The following is a 20,967-nucleotide window of genomic DNA, read 5'->3' as shown; positions in this document are numbered from 1 at the left end:
CCGGGGCGGGAGGGACCCGCCCGAGACACGTGCTCCGCCGAGCTACGGGGCGCCGCAGCGGCCATTCCCCGCCGGTGTCGCCGGTGCTGCCGCCATGCCCCGGTACGCGCAGCTGGTGATGGGCCCGGCGGGCAGCGGGAAGGTGAGCGTGGAGCGGCGGGGGGACGGCGGGCGGGGGGAGGCCCCGGGCAGCCCCTGACGGGCGTGTGTGCCTTGCAGAGCACGTACTGCTCCACCATGGTGCAGCACTGCGAGGCGCTGGGCCGCGCCGTGCAGGTGGTGAACCTGGACCCGGCGGCCGAGCTGTTCAGCTACCCCGTGATGGCAGGTGAGCGCCGGGGGGCCCGTTACAAACTTCAAAATAGCGTCTGGTTCCTGTATCAGTGAATAATGCCCGGTCTTGTGCCCGATAGTGCTCAGCACCTATGTCAGAGATTAATGTAGTCTTGTAATAGTGCTGACTCCCCACATCGGTGACTGATGGGTCTTGTGCCAGGTAGTTCTTAATCCCTGTATTTACCTGGGCCAGTGATTAACATCTACCTGTATATGTCATAGTTTTGAGAACAAAGTGTGTCTAAACAAAGATGATAGGAAAAGTACATCTGGACCTGACCTCATAGTTGGGATACCTCGAAGGAGAAGAGATTCATTAGCGGATCCGGGACCATGAAAGGAAAATTTGGGGAATGGGATGTTCCCCAAACGGCCACCAGGGACCCTCAAAAGACTCCCACTCATATCCAGCTCGGTCCGTGAAAGTATTTAGCATATATGTGTGTATTCAGGAAAGGTAATGAATATGTACTTGCTCATGAATAGAGATCCCTGTGCACCAGTGCTGCAGTGAAGGAATGTTGGCTCCCTGACCTCCCAGACTGTTTGGAGGGTTTATTCCCAGTGTTTGGTGTTGTCACAGACATCCGTGAGCTGATAGAGGTGGACGATGTGATGGAGGATGAATCCCTGAGGTTTGGCCCCAATGGAGGTTTGGTGTTCTGCATGGAGTACTTTGCCAACAACTTTAACTGGCTGGAGGAGAGCCTGGGGCATGTGGAGGATGATTATATATTGTTTGACTGCCCAGGTAAACGCATGTCAATGTTTTGGTATCGTTTCGTATTTTACATCACGGTATAAAATTTGCAGTGCTTTGGTTTAGTTGGTTATGATAATTCATGTTTTTTTGCATTATTAACAATTGTCAGAGTCACTTCCAGATGTTTCAGGAGTTACCTTGGTCCTGGGCTGTTCTGGGTGACTGCACTGGTGTTTGGTAACAACATGTGGTGTGGGGACACTGTGGCAACTGCAAATAACACTTAATTGGAGGTCAAGGGAGGGAAAATACCCCTTTTATTTCTTTTCCACTTCACCAGTCAGAGTTGCCTAAAAGAGGATGCTTTTCTTACCAGTTTTTATTTATATTAAGTGTAATTCCGTGTTTATATATAACTGCAAAATATTCCTGTTTGCTTCCCATTCCTACCCATTGATATCCTGAGTGTGCCCCAGGTCAGATCGAGCTCTACACGCACCTGCCAGTGATGAAACAGCTGGTGGAGCAGCTCCAGCAGTGGGAATTCCGTGTCTGTGGAGTCTTCCTTGTGGATTCTCAGTTTATGGTGGAATCGTTTAAGGTACCCATTTGAAAGCTGTTGGAAAAGTTCATGTTGACAAAGAACAAAAAGTCTGGGCCGTTCAGGGAGCTGGGTTTGCCTGGAGGAGAAAATGCTAAGCCCAGGGAGATTTGTCTTCATCTGCCTCAGACATGAGTTCCAGCAAAGGGTATCCCAGTTGGATGTAAAGAAAACCAGCACTGGGAGAGTGGTCAGACTGGAGCAGGCACAGAGGTTGTGCAGTGAACGTTCATGGAGTCAAAACTTGACTGGGCAGCCTGGCCTGACTTAGAAGCTGCTCTGTTTGAGCAGTTGGAGGATCCAGATAACCTCCAGAAGTTGCTTCCAATGTAAATTCTTGGAATCTCATGTGATTCCATGAGAGCTTTCTCAGAGCTGGAGAGTGAGCAGGCCACTTTCTCCATTTATCAGGAACAATCCCGAGAAGGGTTTGGGTTTTCTTCATGCCTTTCCAGTGGCAGATCCAGATCCGAGGCTCCAAAAATAGGTGGGATACTTCCCACCTCCCTTTTCCAACAGGAAACTCCTCACATCCCAACTCCTCATATTGCTTTGTGTCCGTGTTCCATATATTCATTACTACATTTGGTCTGGGGTTGAGTGTCCTGCGTGCTGGGTTTGTGTTTTTCTGTACTTTAATACATCATTTTTCATTCTCTTTTCAGTTTATCTCTGGAATTCTGGCAGCACTCAGTGCAATGATATCTTTAGAGATTCCACAGATTAACATCATGACCAAAATGGATTTGCTGAGCAAGAAAGCCAAGAAGGAAATAGAAAAGTAAGTTCCAAAAAATTATTTACTCTGTAGTGTGATATATTGAGGCAAAGTTCGCTCAAAATTCAGTCTAATGTTTCTCACAATTTAAACATCCTCTTTTGGAATGGGACAAGAGGGATTTGGTTTATATTAAACATAGTCTTTAAACAGCTGAATAGGATGCTTACAGAGTCAAAAGAACAGCTTCATGTTTGTACTGATCTCTGGATTTTTCTGTAGATAATCATCTTGCATCTCTTGTGTCATTCTAAATGACAGACTTTGAGTGTTAATGATGACTTTGTTTCTCCCAGGTACTTAGATCCAGACATGTATTCTATGATTGAAGATTCTACAAATATATTGAAAAGCAAAAGGTTTAAGAAGCTGACAAAATCTATATGTGGATTGGTAGGTATATTGCTTTTGAACTGGTATCCTTAAATTCAATATCACTTTTTGCCTCTTTTAACTCAGCTCTTTATTTTTTCAGATTAGCATAAGATTCTTGATGCTATTGATACTATACTCTTGATGTTTGGATTGTAGCCAATACATTTTCTGTGAATCCTTTGGGAAATGGCTTTTTCTATCGTGTAGAACTCTCTGAGTGGGGAATTGCCACTGTTTTGCAGCGTGGCTTTGAGTGGTATTTTAGCAGTGCAGACAAGTGTGTTTTAAGGAGGTGGCTTAGAGTGCTGTGACTGAGAGTTACCTTACTGCATTTTCTTTTGGCTCCTCCCTCCAGATTGATGACTATGGAATGGTTCGATTTCTGCCTTTCGATCGCTCTGACGAGGAAAGTATCAACATCGTCCTGCAGCACATAGACTTCACCATCCAGTATGGAGAGGATCTGGAATTCAAAGAGCCAAAGGTAAGGTGCTTCTGGTGGGGAGATGAAAAAATTATAAAGGATCCACAATATAAATATGTGTCTTTGCTTTGCTGATAATTTAGTTTCTCAGTATGGTTCAAAGCAGGCCATCTTTAGTCTGTTGGTGACAATGCCTGTATCATCTTCATTTACAGTTTAAAAAGTGGAATTCTTTAATAGCATCTTGCATATGCAGATTGATCAAAGGGTTGTGTTTAAAAGTAATGCTTTTGGTTTTCAAAATCAACAGAATTTTAACCTTCAAATGTCAGAAAGGACCACTGAGATCAGTAAGATTTTTTCCTGCCTGACTGCTCAAACTGCCATGATAATTCCTGTGTTCAACCCACGTGTTGTATATGAGACAGAGATTAGAAATAAATTCTATTGTGTAAAATACATCATAGAAGACTGTGTTAAAATCTGTTCCAAGCCCTCTCTAGTTTTATTATTCAGCTCATAAAACCTAAGGAACAAGTTTAGTGCTTTTATTCCCTTTTTAAATTCATTTTTTTACTCTTCTGTACTGCAGAATACTTGGATCTCAATTTTGACCTATATATGAAGTTTGTATTTTTCTGTTTTCTCTTTGGCAGGAATATGAAGAAGATAAATCTGCTCTTGTGGATGAATACTTTCAGGATCGTGTGGATGAGTAAAAAAAAATATGTTCAAAGTGGGAGGAAAATACTTTGTGGGGAAAAAAAAAGTGAAAAAAAAATCCTGACCCCTATACAAACACACTTAATGTTTTATCTGTAAGATAACTAATATTTATAGTAAAGAGTGAGTTATATGACCTCAAAACTATTTTAATAAACAGTTTTTTATTCTTGTGTGTGTATGGGTTATAAAATATATAGGCCAGTGTTAGCACATATAAAAGTTCCCCTCATATAGATATATTTCAGCATAGGAACGCTTGAAACAAATTAATGATTTGCCAGATAGGCAAAGCTGAGTCTAAATATGTTGTAACAAATATTTATCTCCAGCACTGAGTAGTTAGTTTCATTACTAGATGAGAGAAAGAATTGTTCTAAAGGGTGAAAGTTGTATTTCATGAACTGAACCTAAATTAGAGAGAGATGACTGGCAACTTCAAAGGGGCAGCTGGTCAGGGGATGGGCTTCTTCTTCAAGAACTTGAGTGTTTTACATATTTTTTTTGAAGATTCTAGATTTTAAGCCTTCTTAAAGCTGGTTTTTGTTCAACTTGCACATGACTTTAAGTGGTTTATTCATCGATAACATGTACACTGTAACACTTAAAGAAGGAAAATTACCTTAAACAGAACTCAGTGATGGTCTTGTGAAATGGATGTCATTTTGTAGGAGCAGCTTGGTCAGCAGATGTCTGAGTGCGAGGATTCCCCTTAATGGGAACCAAACCAAGGAGTGAATACTTGGAGACAACTGCACTTACCTAACCCTGGGGTGTGAGAGCAGCTTGGCAGAGTTGAGCTTTGCAGTTTCTTGCTTCTAGTCTGGAAGGTGTAATTTTTTTCTCATTCAGGAGTAGGGTTGTTCTTATGTCTGTTTGAATAAAAGGTTCACTATTGATATGGTGCTTATTTTTGAAGTAAAGATCTGCTTTTTCCAAGGCACAGCCAGAACTGGGAGAGAGGTTCAACAGAGCAGGAAATCCTGCATGTTTAGTGGAAAAGGGCTCCCAAAAATCCCTGTGTGGCAGAACTTGATCTGACTGAATTACACCACTCAAACATTGGGGCAACTTGGGTCACAACTCACCTCCAGACTGGCACATGCTTGGGACAAGTCACACTCGTGGTGTGTTGAAAGGGCAAAGCCCAGCCCTGCAGTTGGATTACTTTGACTCACCTTCCAAACCTCCCCGTTTTTTCTCCCTGACTCATGCCATGAATCATTTACCAGGGGGTAAATTCAGCATGCTGGCTGATAGGGAAGGTTATGGCTTGATAGTAATAGGAGTGTGCAACAGAATATATCGTATCCCTCTGAACGCAAAGTGTTTGGACCCGTTTTGTCCTCCCTTGCACCGGGGGAATTGAGTGTCCCGTGCAGCCGGCTGCCTGTGCACCAGGGCAGAGCAAGTGACTCCCAGGAGCTCTGGAAATGCGCAGGAGAGAAAACCAGCTACGAGTAAAGCATCCCCAGTGTACTCTTCTGATGCTGACCTCGCCGAGACTGGAGCTCCCCTCTCAGATGTCAGCGTGGCTGGAAAAGGGTGGCACGGAGTGACCGAGGAGGGGTTACTTGCAGTGCTGGCCACAGCAAAGGCAGAGAGAGGAGGGAAACCCCAAAGGATGGAAAAAAGAAAAGAAGTCCCCACCAGAGCGTGCTTTCAAAGCCCCTTCCCAGTGTGGCCAGCGCCCGGGCAGAGCAGTGCCCCCCGCGATCCTTCCTGGTGCGGTGCCCCGGGGCGGTGCAGGGCTCCGCTTCCGTGCTCGCACCGCCTCTGCCGCTGCCTCATTTCCTGCAGCAGAGGCGGAGGGAGCGCTGTGTTCGCTTTCTTGGACGTTCGCCCGCTCCCCTCCCGCCCGGCCCCGCCGAGCCGCCTCTGCCCTTCGAGATGCCGGTGAGCGGCGGGTGCGACGGCGGGCCGGGGAAGGGGCTCTGCGGCGGGGTCTGACCGGGGGAAAGAGGGGCTGCGGCTGCGGGGAGCCCTGCGGAGAGCGGGGAAAGGCTCGTAGGGGAGGCTACTGCAAGGCCAGCGCCCTCTTTCTCTTCCACTTCCTCCCTGTGGCAGGGATCCACCCGCAGCCGGGAGGGTGGGACCCGGCGCCAGCGGGGGAGAGGGTGGTCAGAGCAATACTTTGCCTTTGTTTACACCACCTTTCCCTGGGTCGAATAAACTGCTTTTTACACCCACCCTCCCCCAGTCACATCTTCCTCTGCCCCCCACAAAACCTGGGCTGGGAGGAGGTGAAGGATTCCCAGTGGGATGGCACAGCACGGTGGGAACATTTGGAAAGTGCCCCAAAATAATCTTATCAGATTCTTCCTGGAAAATCGGTTTTCCAGGAAGAATCTGTTATATGCAGAAAGCTTTTTCTTTTTTTTTTTTTACTTAAACCAGTTTTAGAGTGCACAGAAAGGCCTTTATTTTTGAGCGTGCTAAGCCTGGCTTTATTTATAATTATCTACTATTATTAGCTAGACATGGAAACAAGATAAATTCTTTTTAAAAGATCAACTAATTTTCAGTGAACTACACAGGGCCCCCAGGATGGGGTCACAGAGCTGGGGGGATGAACTGTGCCTGCAGATCAGCCATATGGATTTTATCCTGTCTTCCACCACCATGACTGCAAGTGGTGCCAGTGATGATGCTCTCCTGGCATTGACCAGAATGGCACCAAGTTCTGGGCCTTATTAGAAAACAGTGTTTGTGCAAGGAAAAATTGCTGGGAGCATCATAATGAACTAGACTGTGCCTCCTGTTTGTGGAGACGCATGGGATGTGATTGGACACAGAAATGTCTATTTTCAGTAGAATCAATAACCAGCTTTCCCCCGTTCTAGGCTTACCACTCCACGTTAATGGACTCGGACACCAAGCTAGTTGGGAACATGGCACTGTTACCCATCAGAAGCCAGTTCAAGGGCCCAGCACCTCGGGAAAGTAAGTTTATAATAATGTCTGAAAACCTGCCCGGATGTAGCTCCTCATCTCATGGGTTGCTCCAGGAGCAAGAGTGACAAGAGGAGTCAGTGGTGGGAAATGGAGAGGTTTGCAGTTTGTAGAGGAGGAAAGAAGTTCTCAGATAGTTCAGTTGTGCAGGTTGAGGTTTTTGGGGAGGATGTGATGGTGTGAACCCTCCGTGTCAGAGGAAGTGGGGGTTCAGCTACAGAGAGCTCGCTCTGGTCTGTGGCTGGGGACACTTGGCTGCTCCCAAGGCTGAGGAGTGGGACAGGCAGCACTTCAGGGTCGGGCGCTGCAAAAATTGATCCTTTTATGCTCTTAAAACTTTGATGAGTTATGCAACTGGTAGAAAAATGAGGAACTGCTGAATTGCTGCAGTTTGTGAAGTGAGACAGCACAGAGGAAAGAGAATAAGGAAGTTAAAGCTCCTAATAAGAGTAGGAAGCTTAAATATCACAGTCTGAGCTGCTCAGTGTTTGAAATGTTCTCTGTTATATAGTGCTGACTTCTGCTTTTTGAATTGCCTTTGCAATAATGCTTATTTCAGTGAGTAAAACTTATGACAAATGAGGTATAACAGTGCAATGTTTAACTCTGTATTTCTTTTTTGTTAGCTAAGGACACTGATATCATAGACGAAGCCATCTACTACTTCAAAGCTAATGTTTTCTTCAAAAATTATGAAATTAAGGTAATTTTTTTAATATACTGTGCATATAGTAGTTCTTTGGAAGGTTGGTGCTGTGAATATAAATTTATTTTCAAGGAAATAGTTCTATTAGATCACAAAATCTCTCCTTCCACTTAATCTTTAAAGTTGGGTAGATGTCGTGAATTGCAAGTCCTTCTCTCATGGGGAAACTAGGCCAAAATGGCTTGAACTCATTCCTGTTTCAGACTTTTATCAGTTCCACCAAGTGTCCCTTAATCTAAGAGTGCCTGGGCTCTGTGCTTGCTCTTGTGCAGAACGAGGCTGACAGAACACTGATCTACGTAACCCTTTACATTTCTGAGTGCCTGAAGAAGCTGCAAAAGGTAAGAAAAGTGAATTTCTGTGCAGGAGGGAAACAGAGTCCGTTCTGGGGATTGTACTCAGGAAAGGATTTCCTGATATTCTCCTCCCACTGGCACAGATAATCCTGTTCACCCCAGTCCCAGCTGTCAGAACCACAGATACTCCAAGGCTGTGGATACATTGTGCTGCTCTTCTTGATGAGTTTTTAAGTGTTACAGATTGGTAAAATATTTGGGTCTAATGCTCCCTCAGCTTTTGTTTATAACTGCTAATCCATTGTTTGCCTGGTTCTTCCAGTGTAACTCCAAAGGCCAAGGAGAGAAAGAAATGTACACACTAGGAATAACTAACTTCCCAATCCCTGGGGAGCCTGGCTTTCCGCTTAATGCCATTTACGCCAAACCTGCCAACAAGCAGGAGGAAGGTAAGGCTGATCCAGCACCTCTGAGGGCTTCCTTGGGATCATACTTTATTAGCTGCATTTCTGTGACTGCAGTTAGAAAAATTACCATTAAAACTGGATTTTCTAAATATGTGGTCTGTCTTCTGAGAGCACAAGCTGGATTTTCTGACCTCAAGGGCCCAGTGACTCCTCTGGATCCATGGATCCAACAGAACAATTTTATAGGGTCTAAGAATACCTTTTGCATCAGATAATCACTAGTTAAACCCTAATAATAGAGCCCAAGCCAGAATAGGAAGCCCACAATAATGAGCAAAGGTGACTGAGAGAAGAAAACAGCTTGGATGATCCTTTCTACTGGTAAAAATATCATAAAAATCCCAAATATTGCTGTAAATTGAGCAAACCAACTCAGCCAGCTGGTGAGCACCCGCAGATGTGAAGCTCTCTCCTGAAGCAGTGCTATCTGATGCCTCCCTGTTAAATCCAGTTTGACTTGGTGCTCCCCAGTTTACCCTGGTTTCCCTGTGCTGCTTTCAGAGGTGATGAGGGCCTACCTGCAGCAGCTGAGGCAAGAGACTGGCCTTCGCCTCTGTGAAAAAGTGTTTGATCCTCAAAGTGACAAGCCCAGCAAGGTGAGAGTTCAGAGGGACCATCGGGGAGCTCGTGAGGTTTGGGGTGTGTTTTCAGCAATGTTTGAATGGGGGTGAGGGTCAAGTGTGGCAACTTTGGCCAAGCCTCACTGGGTTTGCAGTGAAATGGCAGCTGCAAATTATCAATAAATTTAATGTGACATGACAGTGAATGCCAATTTGGATGGCTTGAAAAGGCAGGGCAGTACTAAATGGTGTCTGGTGCAACTCTTCAAAGTGCTACATGTCTGCACTTGGCTGGGTTTGCAAATGGAAGTTCACAGGCACAAGAGATGCTGTTTCTCTTCCCAGGCAGCTCTGATCTGAGAGCTGCTTTGAAGTAGATTGTTTGGCCTCATATCCAGATTAAAACAAAAAAGCTAATCAATGAGTGAATTGCCTCCTGACTGTTCACATGTTTCATGTGCAAATGTGACTGTGTCTAATATTGAAATTATTTAGGCTAATTTAGTTTCAAAGGCATAGCTTCCTGATGCATCTCTTGTTTATAATTATATTGGAAGAAAATATAATAAAACTAAAATAAGAGAAATAAGAGAAAGTAGAATCTCCCACTTTAACTCAAAGTCCTAAATTATTAATTCATTATGTCCATTCCTGTTGTTTTGTTCACCTAAATTCCAGTAGAAACCAGTGTGGAAAACTATGTGCAAAACTGGGGCCTTAACACTTTTTATGTGTCAGAGGTTGAATACTTTAAAGTCACTATTTTATCCATCACATGGAAAACACTTTAGCATATTTTCTGACTTTGTACTTCCTTTTGCAGTGGTGGATCTGCTTTGTGAAGAGGCAGTTCATGAACAAGAGTCTCTCAGGCCCTGGGCAGTGAAGAGGCAAAGTGGCAACAACTTTAAGTGTTTCCACAGCAAGATGTTCACGTCTTTTGCCTTTGTTTTGGATGCATTTTGTACCAGGGAAGAATTAACTGCTTATGAAGCAAAAAGAAAAAAACAAACCTGTCAATGAGGGGTGGATGGGGGGGGAGAGCAAAAAGATAAGTTGTGTAAGCAAAAATTATTAAGCTGGTGCTTAATAAGTGATTTTCTACACCCTGTTTCAGATGCAGTCTGCTTTGTTATTGTGGCTACAGCACCTAAAACAGGACTGGTATTTAAGAGAAGAAATAGATCTGCTGTGAGGCAAGGGAGCTCTGTCATTGCTCTGCTGGCTGGAGTCAGTGTCAGTGTCCAGGGCAAATAGACCTCTCATGCCGTGTTGTCCATGCAGTGATTTTTACATTGTATTCATTAAACTTCGCTTGTAATTAATGTGGTAACTACTGTGTGTCTCATGGACAATTTTCAGGGAAATCAGAGGTGGGTTTTTTGTGAAAGGACCTGCTCTGGTGAGCTCCCACCTGCAGAGCTGCCTCCAGCCCTGGGGTCCCAGCACTGGAAGGACATGGAGCTGTTGGAGCGAGTCCAGAGGAGGCACCAAGGTGATCAGAGGGCTGGAGCAGCTCTGCTGGGAGGGAAGGCTGAGAGAATTGGGATTGTTCAGCCTGGAGAAGAGAGCTCTGTGGTGACCTGATTGTGGCTCTTCAGTACCTGAAGGGAACTTAGGAAAGATGGAGAGAGACTGTTTACAACTGCCTGGAGTAACAGGACAAGGGGGAATGGCTTCACGCTGACAGCAGGTTTAGATTGGATATTAGGAAAAAATCCTTCCCTGTGAGGGTGGGGAGGCCCTGGCACAGGTTGCCCAGAGAAGCTGTGGCTGCCCCATCCCTGCAAGTGTCCAAGGCCAGGCTGGATGGGGCTTGGAGCAAGCTGGGATAGTGGGAAGTGTCCCTGCCCATGGCAGGGGAGGTGGAACGAGATGATCTTCAAGGTCCCTTCCAACCCAAACCATTTTGATTTTATGATTATTGAGTAATGTTAATCAGTAGAAAGTGAATAATTCCTGCTGAAAACAGTGGGATTAATGCAGGGGCTGTAGTTCCAGCAATTTACCTGTTTATTTAGCAGGTTTGTCTTCACAGGGCTGTGCTCCACTGTACTTAAGTGCCTGCAAATGGTACTGCAGGCAGATCCCACACAGCTGGGTCTGTGGCTGCCTTCCTGGATTCAGACACACCCAAACTAGTAAAAAACGGCTGTTCTGTCAGTCAGATGGTTTCTGGAAGAACACAAATCCAAGTGTGGTTTGTTCAGTTTTTTTCCTTCATGGCAGTACTTGTCTCACTGTCACCACACAGCACCAGCACACTTTTAGTGTTACCTGAAGCCCAGTGCTGGTGATGTTTTGCTGCCTGGCGTATTTGTTTGCTGAGAGCTGTACTCCTCTCCAAACAGCAGTGATGGCAAGTCCAAACTAAAGCTCCCACTGATTCCACTTTTAGGAATAGGATAGCCACGTTTCACATTCATTTTGTAATAAAGTGGGGAAAATAAACTTTATGATTTATCTGGCTGGCCTATGCCTTGTAGTTAATGGTGGTTCTAGTGAGGCGTTTGGCCCAGAAATGGTGCAGGTTTTGAAGGACCTTTCTCCTTAGTTACCAATTTTTACAGGCAGGAGCTACATTATCTCTGGGACCTCGGTCACATTTGGCTGCAGCAGCCAGAAGAGAGTACTCTCAGGACAAGGGGTGGACTCCGGAGCAGGGGAGGCACGGGGAGTGTGTTGCCTTCCATGGAAGACACAGAACCAAGCAGATGCGAGGGGATCTCCTCAGACCCGGTGTGCGAACCCCTTTTCCCCTCACACACTCCATTCTCCCCTCACGCCGTTCCCGCTCCGTCTTTGCCGGGAGGGGTCCTTGGCGCGGCGCGCGCTCCTCCCCGGGCTGCCCTCCCTCGCGCCTGTCGGGCCGCGCGGGCAGCGCCGCGGGCGCCCGCAGGCGGCGGCGCGCGAGGACCCCTCGGTGGCGCCATTTTGGAGTGGCGGCGGCGGCGGCTCCGTGCCCGGTGCCCCGCTCGGTGCTTCGCTCGGTTGTCCTCCTGTCCCTCCCGCTCCGCCGGCAGCATGAGCGTGGTGGAGCACGTGCGCGAGATGGCGGCCGCCGGGCTGCACTCGAACGTGCGGCTGCTCAGCGGGCTGCTCCTCACCATGAGCGGCAACAACCCGTGAGTGCCCCGCCGGCAGGGGGCGCTGAGGGGCTGAGGGGGCGGGGGGGGAGCGGGGGCAATTTGGGGGGTCCCGGTCCTGACCCTGCACCCTGTCCTGTCCTGTCCCCTGTCCCTGTCCTGTCCCTGCACCCTGTCCTGTCCCCTGTCCCTGTCCTGTCCCTACACTCTGTCCTGTCCTGTCCCCTGTCCCTGTCCTGTCCCTGCACCCTGTCCCTGCACCCTGTCCTGTCCCTGCACCCTGTCCTGTCCCTGCACCCTGTCCTGTCCTGTCCCCTGTCCCTGTCCCTGCACCCTGTCCTGTCCTGTCCCCTGTCCCTGTTCTGTCCCTGCACCCTGTCCTGTCCCTGCACCCTGTCCCTGTCCCTGCACCCGGTTCTGTCCCTGCACCCTGTCCTGTCCTGTCCCCTGTCCCTATCCTATCCCTGTCCTGTCCCTACACCCTGTCCTGTCCCCGTCCCTGCACTCTGTCCTGTACTGTCCTGTCTCTGCACCCTTGTCCCTGTGCCTGCACCCTGTCCCTGTCCTGTCCCTGTCGGGGATGGAGCCCGGCTCTGTTTGGGTACCAGCATCAGCAGCCCTTTGAGGTGTTCTGGCAGAGAATCCCAGAAAGGTTTGGGTTGGAAGGAACCTCGAAGATCATCTTGTTCCATGTCCCTGCCAGGGGCAGGGACACCTCCCACTAGCCCAGGTTGCTCCATGTCCCGTCCAACCTGGCCTTGGACACTTGCAGGGATGTCGGGCAGCCACAGCTTCTCTGGGCAACCTGTGCCAGGGCCTCACCACCCTCACAGGGAAGAATTTCTTCCTAATATTCAATCTAAACCTACTCTGTCAGTGTGAAGCCATTCCCCCTTGTCCTGTCACTCCAGGCCCTTGTAAATAGTCTCTCTCCATCTTTTGAGTAACAGAATCGATTTCCCCGTTCCAGGGATGCCCTCTGTACTTCACGGCTCTGCCCCTGAATCATTAGATCCCCTTTGTTTCTCAGCTGTCATTTTACTTTTTGACTGGGTTTTGAGGTACTGTTTGAAGCCCAAAACCGTAACTCTTCCAAAACCTCTGCAAACATACTGGAAGTGTTATAAAGGGGGTTTCTAAAATGTGGGAACAGATTAGGACCCGAATAGTTGTGCAAGGATCTGTGTTGCCTTTTAAACTTGCGTCCATTCAAACAAAACTCTAAAATTTGAGCGAGCAGAAATGCTGGATAATTAAAATGTCAGTAAAATAATAATAATACTAATAAATAATCAAAGGTGAGTAAATCCTAAAAGAAAGTTGACCTAGTGTAATGGATATTGACAGCCTGTGGTTTGTTCTGGGAAGGATGGGGGCAGTGGCCAAGCAGCCAAACACTGAGCTGTTGTTGCTGATGAGGTGTCAGGAGTGGCTGTTACCTTTGTTTGTTCACAGATAAAAGAAATTGGTGAGATAATCCCTGTGTTTGGAATTAGTACCTGTTACTCAAGGGTCCTTCCAGGGTAATAAAGAAGCAGCAACAGTTGGAAGTTGAAGCCAGACAAACCACAGCTGCAAATACTTTGGATCTGTGAGGTTTTGGTTCTTAAGCAGCCAGCTGATCTCGGCCTTTCTGTTTGCATTTCTTTAGGGAACTGTTTTCACCATCTCAGAAGTACCAGCTCCTTGTTTATCACGCAGACTCTCTGTTCCATGACAAGGAATATAGGAATGCTGTCAGTAAGTACACGATGGCCTTGCAGCAGAAAAAAGCCTTAAGTAAAACTTCCAAAGTAAGACCTTCCACTGGGAATGCTACATCAACACCCCAAAGCCAGGTATTTAAAACTGATAATATGCTGTGTAAAGTGATCATGTTCCCCCTTACAATTAATGTTGCTGACTCAATATTCATAGAATTATTGAGATTGAAAAGATCCTTAAGATGGAGCCCAACCCTTATCCCAGCACTGCCGAGGTCACCACTAAACCATGTCCCTGAGCACGACCTTTACATGTCTTTTAAATACCTTAGGTTGTGGATTTACCATGTCAAATAAACCTGATACTTAAGGCTAATTAATTTAAAAACATCAAATGTTTTATTTTCTAACGGAAGACTTAAAATAGTCTTGAACATAAAATTTTCCTGTATATGTGGCTCATGCTTTTCATTTGAAGACAGGAACAATATGAACTAGCAGTAAGTTGCATTGTTGACTTATTTGTGCTAGATATTTTTCAACATAGTATAAATATTTAATGAGGAAACCCTATTAATTTTTTTTACCTGATTAAACCAACGTTGTATTTAAATCTTCCTTTTTTGTTTCAGTGTTTACCATCAGAAATTGAAGTGAAATACAAAATGGCTGAATGTTACACAATGCTGAAGCAAGATAAAGATGCCATTGCCATTCTTGATGGGATTCCTTCCAGACAGAGGACCCCAAAGGTTAGTTCTGGCAGGTTTTTGTCACAGGTTCTTGGTCAGTGTATCTATAGGCCAGTGCCTCGTCAAAAAAGAATATAACCTGTAGGTAAAATGCTGTTATGTCTTGGTATTTGCTTTTGTTGTGTGGTAACATTTCCTAATTTTAAATTAGCTTATTTGAACTCACTTCTTTAAAATCAGAGCAGTTTTGTATTCTCTCTGTTAGAAAGAATTCAGAAAAGGGAAGGGAGTTGAATGCTTTGTGCATCTTTACCAACTCATTGCATAGGTGGAGCAATGTAAGATCCTTGGAAGGCTGGAGACTTTGGCAAGTAGAAGGTTTGCTAGTGCTCCATCTTTTAAAATCTTTTAATCCTTTTAAAGCACAGTTTAGATAATGTTAAATATTAGATCCCACCGTGGTCTGCAGTGCCAAATCTGTGGAGTCTTTGCTGGCTGGCTCTGTTAGTCATAAGGGCTTAAAAGATTAACACATCAGGTCAGTCAACTGTGTTTCATGTTAAATTGTCCTAAAAGTATACATGGCTTAGACTCCAGTCAGTGTCAGTGTTCTGTTCAAAGGCCAATTTACAGAACAGAGAAAGAAGAAAAGATTGAGAAAAACAAACTTTTTGCCTGCACAAACCAGTAAATGAAAGTGTTGTAGCAGAAACCAGCTACTGGTGTTGTGCAGAGCTCAGATAATTTCTGTTATTTGATCAATCATGACTTCATTCAGAAGCTGAATGGAGACTTTCTCTGCCTTCCTAAGCTCATTCTTTCAGACACTTCAGAGGATACAGAGAGAACCACTGGAAGAGGCTGATGTAATGGATGCATCCTATCTGAACACTTGCCCATCTTTTGACTTCTCACGTGCAAAACGCAGATTTCAAGATGCTCTGAGCAAATACAAAAGAATGTAGATTTTGTCTCTGTGCTCAGAGAGAAGCCACAATTTTAATCTTGTACTGTATGGTACATTACAGCGTTCTCAGAAGAGTGAGTAATTCTGTCTTCTGCCCAGAACAGAAGGCAGGCAGACTTGAGGACAGGGCTCTGACCTTTTTTAATTGTTCTTGCTCCTTTCTCACACTTGACTCTCCCAACATTTCTGTTGTTTGTAGATCAATATGATGTTGGCAAATCTCTACAAGAAGGCAGGTCAGGAGCGCTCCTCTGTGACGAGCTACAAAGAAGTGCTGAGGCAGTGCCCTCTGGCACTGGATGCCATCCTGGGTGGGTATCTACAGTGTTGAATAGTGCTATAATTTGAATTATACTTGGGACTAGGTAACTGTCTTGTGTTTGCATGTGGTATATAATGCCTATGTTATGCAAGTTTTAACAAGCTGCCTGTTTATGCTTGTCAAGGGATGCAGTTTCTGGTCCTCAGAGAATTAATTTGTGTCAAAAGCAGTTTTTGGTGGCTGAGATTGATGTATGTACTGTCCTGAACAGGCTTGCTGTCACTGTCAGTGAAAGGAGCAGAAGTGGCCTCCATGACCATCAACATAATCCAGAGCATTCCCAACTTGGACTGGCTTTCCGTGTGGATCAAGGCATACGCCTTTGTGCATACAGGAGATAACACAAGAGCAATAAACACCATTTGGTAAGAGAGGAAAGAGCATGATGCAATCAAATCATACATAATGCTATTGAAAATGACATTTATAAATCATGGGCATTTGTCTTGCTTTAAGCTCTTTGGAGAAGAAGTCCTTGCTGAGGGATAACGTGGACTTGCTGGGGAGCTTAGCAGACCTGTACTTCAGAGCTGGAGATAATAAAAACTCTATCCTAAAATTTGAACAAGCACAAATGCTGGATCCTTACCTAATAAAAGGTGAGCAAATCCTAAAAGAAGGTTGACCTGATGAGTAACAGCCACATGCAGCTGGGTGTTGTATATTGTTTTACCAGTTCAGAACTGCCATTCAGAAGCTGCGTGTCTTGAACTGTTACTGGTAAATGCACAGTTTAAAGTAGGTGTTTGTGGGTTTGGTTCTGGTGGGTTTTCTTCCTGTTGTGAATGAACTTTCCATTTCTTGAGGGTTGATCTTCAGACATGTCTCTTTAGGGATGGATGTGTATGGTTATTTATTGGCACGTGAAGGTCGGCTCGAGGATGTGGAGAACTTGGGCTGCCGCCTCTTCAATATTTCTGACCAGCATGCAGAACCCTGGGTGGTGTCCGGGTAAGCTGGTTTCTTTCTTTTCTTACCTTACCCATAAACAGCTATTTTGGTTCTTCTCTTCATCTTTAAACCTCCTCTCCTCCTTTCCTCCCTTTCCCCCTCCACGCCTGCGCACAGGCACTGCAGGCAGTACATATTTACAATCCCTCTCTTCTCTCTGTAGGTGTCACAGTTTCTACAGCAAACGCTACTCCCGTGCCTTGTACTTGGGAGCCAAAGCCATCCAGCTGAACAGCAACAGTGTCCAGGCCCTGCTCCTGAAAGGAGCCGCCCTGCGGAACATGGGCCGGGTGCAGGAAGCCATCATCCACTTCCGAGAGGCCATTCGGCTCGCACCCTGCAGGCTGGACTGCTATGAGGGTCAGTGCAGAGCTGCCTTGGTGTCAAAGCTGGGGTCGTGGTGCTGGGGAGGCAAGGGAACAGCCAGCAGTTGTGTCCTCCTCTTGGCTTTCTGGTATATCAGTTATTCTTACCCCAAAATCTGTAAAGCGGTAGAAGCGCTCAGATGAGAGAGATCAGAGGATGTCTGGAGTATCTAGAGAGTAGAATCCCTCCAGAACATCTGGAGAGTATCTTGTCTAAAGATACCAGGCTCATCAATGTGAAGAATGGAACAGTGATGTCACAGTCAGGGGTTTTACCAGGTCTGTGAGAGATACTAGAGAATGTATGGGCTTGTAAGAATGATTTTCACAAAAGGGGTTTTCTTTGTTGTTTTTTTATTGTTTTGTTTTGTTTATACTGGATATAAACAGACTTGGGTGTTTTGGATCATGACATGAACTATATGGTTAGTTCTACTGGGAGCTTTGTTTTCTTATATTTATTTAAATATTTAGATATTTAAATCTTGTTGATCTCAACAGCAGCTTCAGTGAGTTATGAAGAGCCCAGGTGAAGTATTAATATCTCATTATTGGAATTGGACAAAAATGTTAGATTAGATGTACTTAGAGTTTGGGTTTTTTTTGTTTCAGTCTCTGCTCATAAATAAAAGTGGTGAAATCAGTTATCTGTAGAATGGGTATGTTAACATGGACAGAGTCCCTTTCTCACTTGCAGCTGTATTTCTTTATTGGAGTGCCAGCTGGGCAAATAACTGAGGAGGTGAGTGCAGTGCTGACTCAAAAACTGAGATGTTTCCATTTGATGTCACCAGGTCTCATCGAGTGTTACCTGGCATCCAACAGCATCCGTGAAGCCATGGTGATGGCAAACAACGTGTACAAAACTCTGGGAGCAAATGCACAGACACTCACCCTGCTGGCAACTGTCTGCCTGGAGGACCCCGTCACACAGGAAAAAGCAAAAACCTTACTGGACAAAGCACTAACACAAAGACCTGATTACATTAAAGCTGTGGTAAAGAAAGCAGAACTTCTTAGTAAGTGCCTTTTTTTCCCCGTGTTGGTTTATTTAGAGATACTCTTGTATGTGGAAGAGTGTTCTTCAGACTCATCAATGTGAAGGATGTAGCAGTGATGTTACAGCCCAGGGATTTATCAGTTCTATCTTGAAGGAAAAATCACAGAGATTCATTGCATCCAGCAGCTGATACTGCACCACACCAGCACTTAAAGCATTTGCAAACAGAATGTTTCGACTTCAGAGTAGATGTAATTGTGAGTGTAGCAGGTATTGCAACAAAAAGCCATTGTTTAGAGTTAATCTTGCAAGGAGTAGATCACTGCTGCCCTCCTTGCTGAAGGGACAAACAGTCTGGTGTTGTGATGACTCTGTGAACACTCTGACTTTATAGATTTATCTCAGCTATTAATTAAAACTGTAGTTTTGCCTGTGAACAGGTAGAGAGCAGAAGTATGAAGATGGAATTGCTTTGCTGAGGAATGCACTGGCCAATCAGAGTGACTGTGTGCTGCACCGGATCCTGGGAGACTTCCTGGTGGCTGTCAACGAGTACCAGGAAGCAATGGACCAGTACAGTATAGCCCTGAGGTAAAGCACACCCTGAGATTGCAGCAGATTTCTAGGAACCAATAATCAGCTTGACTAAGTAAAGAGTTGAGCCACTGATTGATTAGAATGAGAATCAGAGATGGCTTTACATCACTCTCCCTTAAAACAAACAAAAACGTACAAATTACATCCTCTTAATTAATTAGTTGGTCTTAAGGCTTTGATCTGAGAAGTGCACAATGTAGGGACTGCATTAATATTAAACATGTCACTAGGCTTGTGATTCCTTAACTAACAAAAGGTTTAAGGCATGAAATTATTTATAGTTATTAATTAATAGGCACATTAAAATCCATTCCTTTAGACTAGAAGGTGCGATATAAAAATGAGCTATTCAGTAAATTTAAATAGTGTGATTCAACTTAACATAACCTAAATGTTATTTTAGGATGTTACCGTGTTAAATATTCCCATGTTTTGATTCCAGCAACTTCAGTGTGCCTTAAATCCAGCACATTATGTCCACTGTAAACTTGTATAGCTTAAATGGGTCAGCTGGTTTTTGCTTGGATATAATATATTTAGTCAGAGTCACTTACATTTTTACTGCTTTGCTGCCACTTTATAATTAGTATTGTTGGAAGAGGTGACTAAGTTTTCTGGAAGAGTGGGATGTTTAGATAAGTGCATTCTTGAGGATCAAAACTGTTTTATATGGAGATTTAATACTCAGTGGTACAGTCACCCTTAGGGGAAGTTGCATCAGCTACTAAAATAAGCTTCTTGATGAAGTTAAACAGGAAGTGGAGACAGCAAGATGAGATTTTGTTATTCTTCTTTACACTAAGGCCACAAATAAAGAGAAAAAAAGTTTCAGGACAATGCTTTCTTTTTGTTCCTTTCTTCAGTTTGGATCCAAACGATCAGAAGTCACTAGAAGGATTGCAGAAAATGGAAAAAGAGGAAAGTCCAACAGATGCCACTCAGGAAGAAGATGTGGATGACATGGAGGGAAGTGGAGAAGAAGGGGACTTGGAAGGCAGTGACAGTGAAGCAGCTCAGTGGGCTGATCAAGAACAGTGGTTTGGGATGCAATAAAGGTCTCACTTGCTGCTTGTTCTGGCACTTGAACACACCACTAGGGCCATTCTTCTTAGAAGAACAGAAACTATGATTTTTTTGCAGTAACAAAGGACCTTTTTTTGTTGGTTTTTTTTTTTTTAATAGACTCTGAAACCATTTAATACTCCTGTACATCTCAGTACCATGAGGATTCTCGATGCTTCTTATTTATTAAGTATAAGGGACTAACTGCATCCACGGTTATTTGCAACTTTCATTTTGAAAAATTCCTGCTAAAAGTAAAACCATCAGAATCTGAGGTGTGTAATGAGCCTGTTGGGATGAAAACAATGTCTGAGTTCTGTCCAGGGCTGTGTGTACTTGGAGCTGTAAATACAGGGATTTGTACTCCTTGGTGGGAAGGGTCTTACTCTCGTTTGTGTGCTCCTGTTTTGGCTCGTGCTCATGTTGAAAGTCTGGGGCAGTTGATTGGATGTGACTGAAAGCAGCACTTTTCTCTTGCTGTGTTTGTTGAATTAATTTGTCTTTTTCCAGGGCATTACCTGTGCTGTCCAGGAGAAGTTTGGGACAATAGGCAACTTGGACTTACAGGACATTTTTTGTAGCTGACTGATTTCTCTGTGTACAGAGTTGAGCCAATGGTGAAGAATTAAAGTGATTTCCTCAGTCCTTACTAAACCCTGTAATCACTTAAAGTCTGTACATGAGCATTTATTTTAAAATGAAGTTTAGTTTTATTTCAGGATGTTCCTAAAAGCTTTTACAGCAGTGACTCAAAGCACTTCACATTCTGTATACAGCACTGACATTTAAAATGGTATAAAAGGAATCCATCCCTCTTCCCTTGCATTGCTGGAGAAATGTTAAATTATGCAAAACCCCATATTGTCCTGGGTTTTGCCATGTTTATGTACTTCCTGGTTTTGTCAGGTAACACTTGAATTCATATGTTTTCCCCTCACCTTTTGAAGCAAAGTCACTTCATGTACAGATTCTCAGCATTTCAAGGGTGAGCTGCTTTGGGTAATCTAGAAACTGTTGCAGTTCTGTGGGCTTGATGTGTGGGAGGAGGAGTTACTTATTTTTCTTACTGTTCTGATTGCCTTAGTCTTTACCAAAACACGGGGGTTTTTTTATCTTTATATTGGCAATTTAATGCCTTTTGTATTTATTCTGTTACCACAGGTATGCTGGAGCACACAGACTTTTTTTAGAAAGCTAAAAAATAGTTTTGAGTATCAGTTGGAGGAAAAATGGCCGTTTGATATAACTGCATGAGATGGAAAAGAAGCTTCTCCCTGTAAGGCAGATAAGAGTAAAATATC

At 44.6% G+C, this 20,967-nt stretch overlaps 3 protein-coding genes across 3 annotated transcripts; all 3 read left to right on the top strand.

Moving 5' to 3' along the window:
• Nucleotides 1-11: 11 nt before the first annotated feature.
• GPN3 (GPN-loop GTPase 3) lies at nucleotides 12-4,839 on the top strand. Its single transcript, XM_064675115.1, has 8 exons — nucleotides 12-142; nucleotides 220-328; nucleotides 920-1,087; nucleotides 1,516-1,640; nucleotides 2,306-2,421; nucleotides 2,715-2,811; nucleotides 3,149-3,277; nucleotides 3,874-4,839. Exons 1-8 carry the CDS (start codon nucleotides 95-97, stop codon nucleotides 3,934-3,936), a joined length of 855 nt encoding a protein of 284 aa, XP_064531185.1. The 5' UTR covers nucleotides 12-94; the 3' UTR covers nucleotides 3,937-4,839.
• An 855-nt stretch (nucleotides 4,840-5,694) lies between these two features.
• ARPC3 (actin related protein 2/3 complex subunit 3) lies at nucleotides 5,695-10,254 on the top strand. The gene is made up of 7 exons (XM_064675116.1): nucleotides 5,695-5,836; nucleotides 6,784-6,883; nucleotides 7,519-7,595; nucleotides 7,871-7,939; nucleotides 8,217-8,343; nucleotides 8,863-8,957; nucleotides 9,745-10,254. Exons 1-7 carry the CDS (start codon nucleotides 5,831-5,833, stop codon nucleotides 9,805-9,807), a joined length of 537 nt encoding a protein of 178 aa, XP_064531186.1. The 5' UTR covers nucleotides 5,695-5,830; the 3' UTR covers nucleotides 9,808-10,254.
• A 1,538-nt stretch (nucleotides 10,255-11,792) lies between these two features.
• ANAPC7 (anaphase promoting complex subunit 7) lies at nucleotides 11,793-20,337 on the top strand. The gene is made up of 11 exons (XM_064675110.1): nucleotides 11,793-12,046; nucleotides 13,659-13,845; nucleotides 14,343-14,462; nucleotides 15,569-15,680; nucleotides 15,903-16,056; nucleotides 16,148-16,290; nucleotides 16,525-16,642; nucleotides 16,806-17,002; nucleotides 17,802-18,026; nucleotides 18,448-18,598; nucleotides 19,468-20,337. The coding sequence occupies exons 1-11, from the start codon at nucleotides 11,946-11,948 to the stop codon at nucleotides 19,655-19,657; spliced, it is 1,698 nt and encodes a 565-aa protein (XP_064531180.1). The 5' UTR covers nucleotides 11,793-11,945; the 3' UTR covers nucleotides 19,658-20,337.
• The last annotated feature ends 630 nt before the right edge of the window (nucleotides 20,338-20,967 follow it).

This window comes from Pseudopipra pipra, chromosome 18, assembly GCF_036250125.1.
Source record: "Pseudopipra pipra isolate bDixPip1 chromosome 18, bDixPip1.hap1, whole genome shotgun sequence".
In the NCBI taxonomy this organism is placed as follows: domain Eukaryota; kingdom Metazoa; phylum Chordata; class Aves; order Passeriformes; family Pipridae; genus Pseudopipra; species Pseudopipra pipra.
The sequence above is the reverse complement of the archived record's forward strand: the minus strand, read 5'-3'. Positions and strand labels throughout refer to the sequence as shown.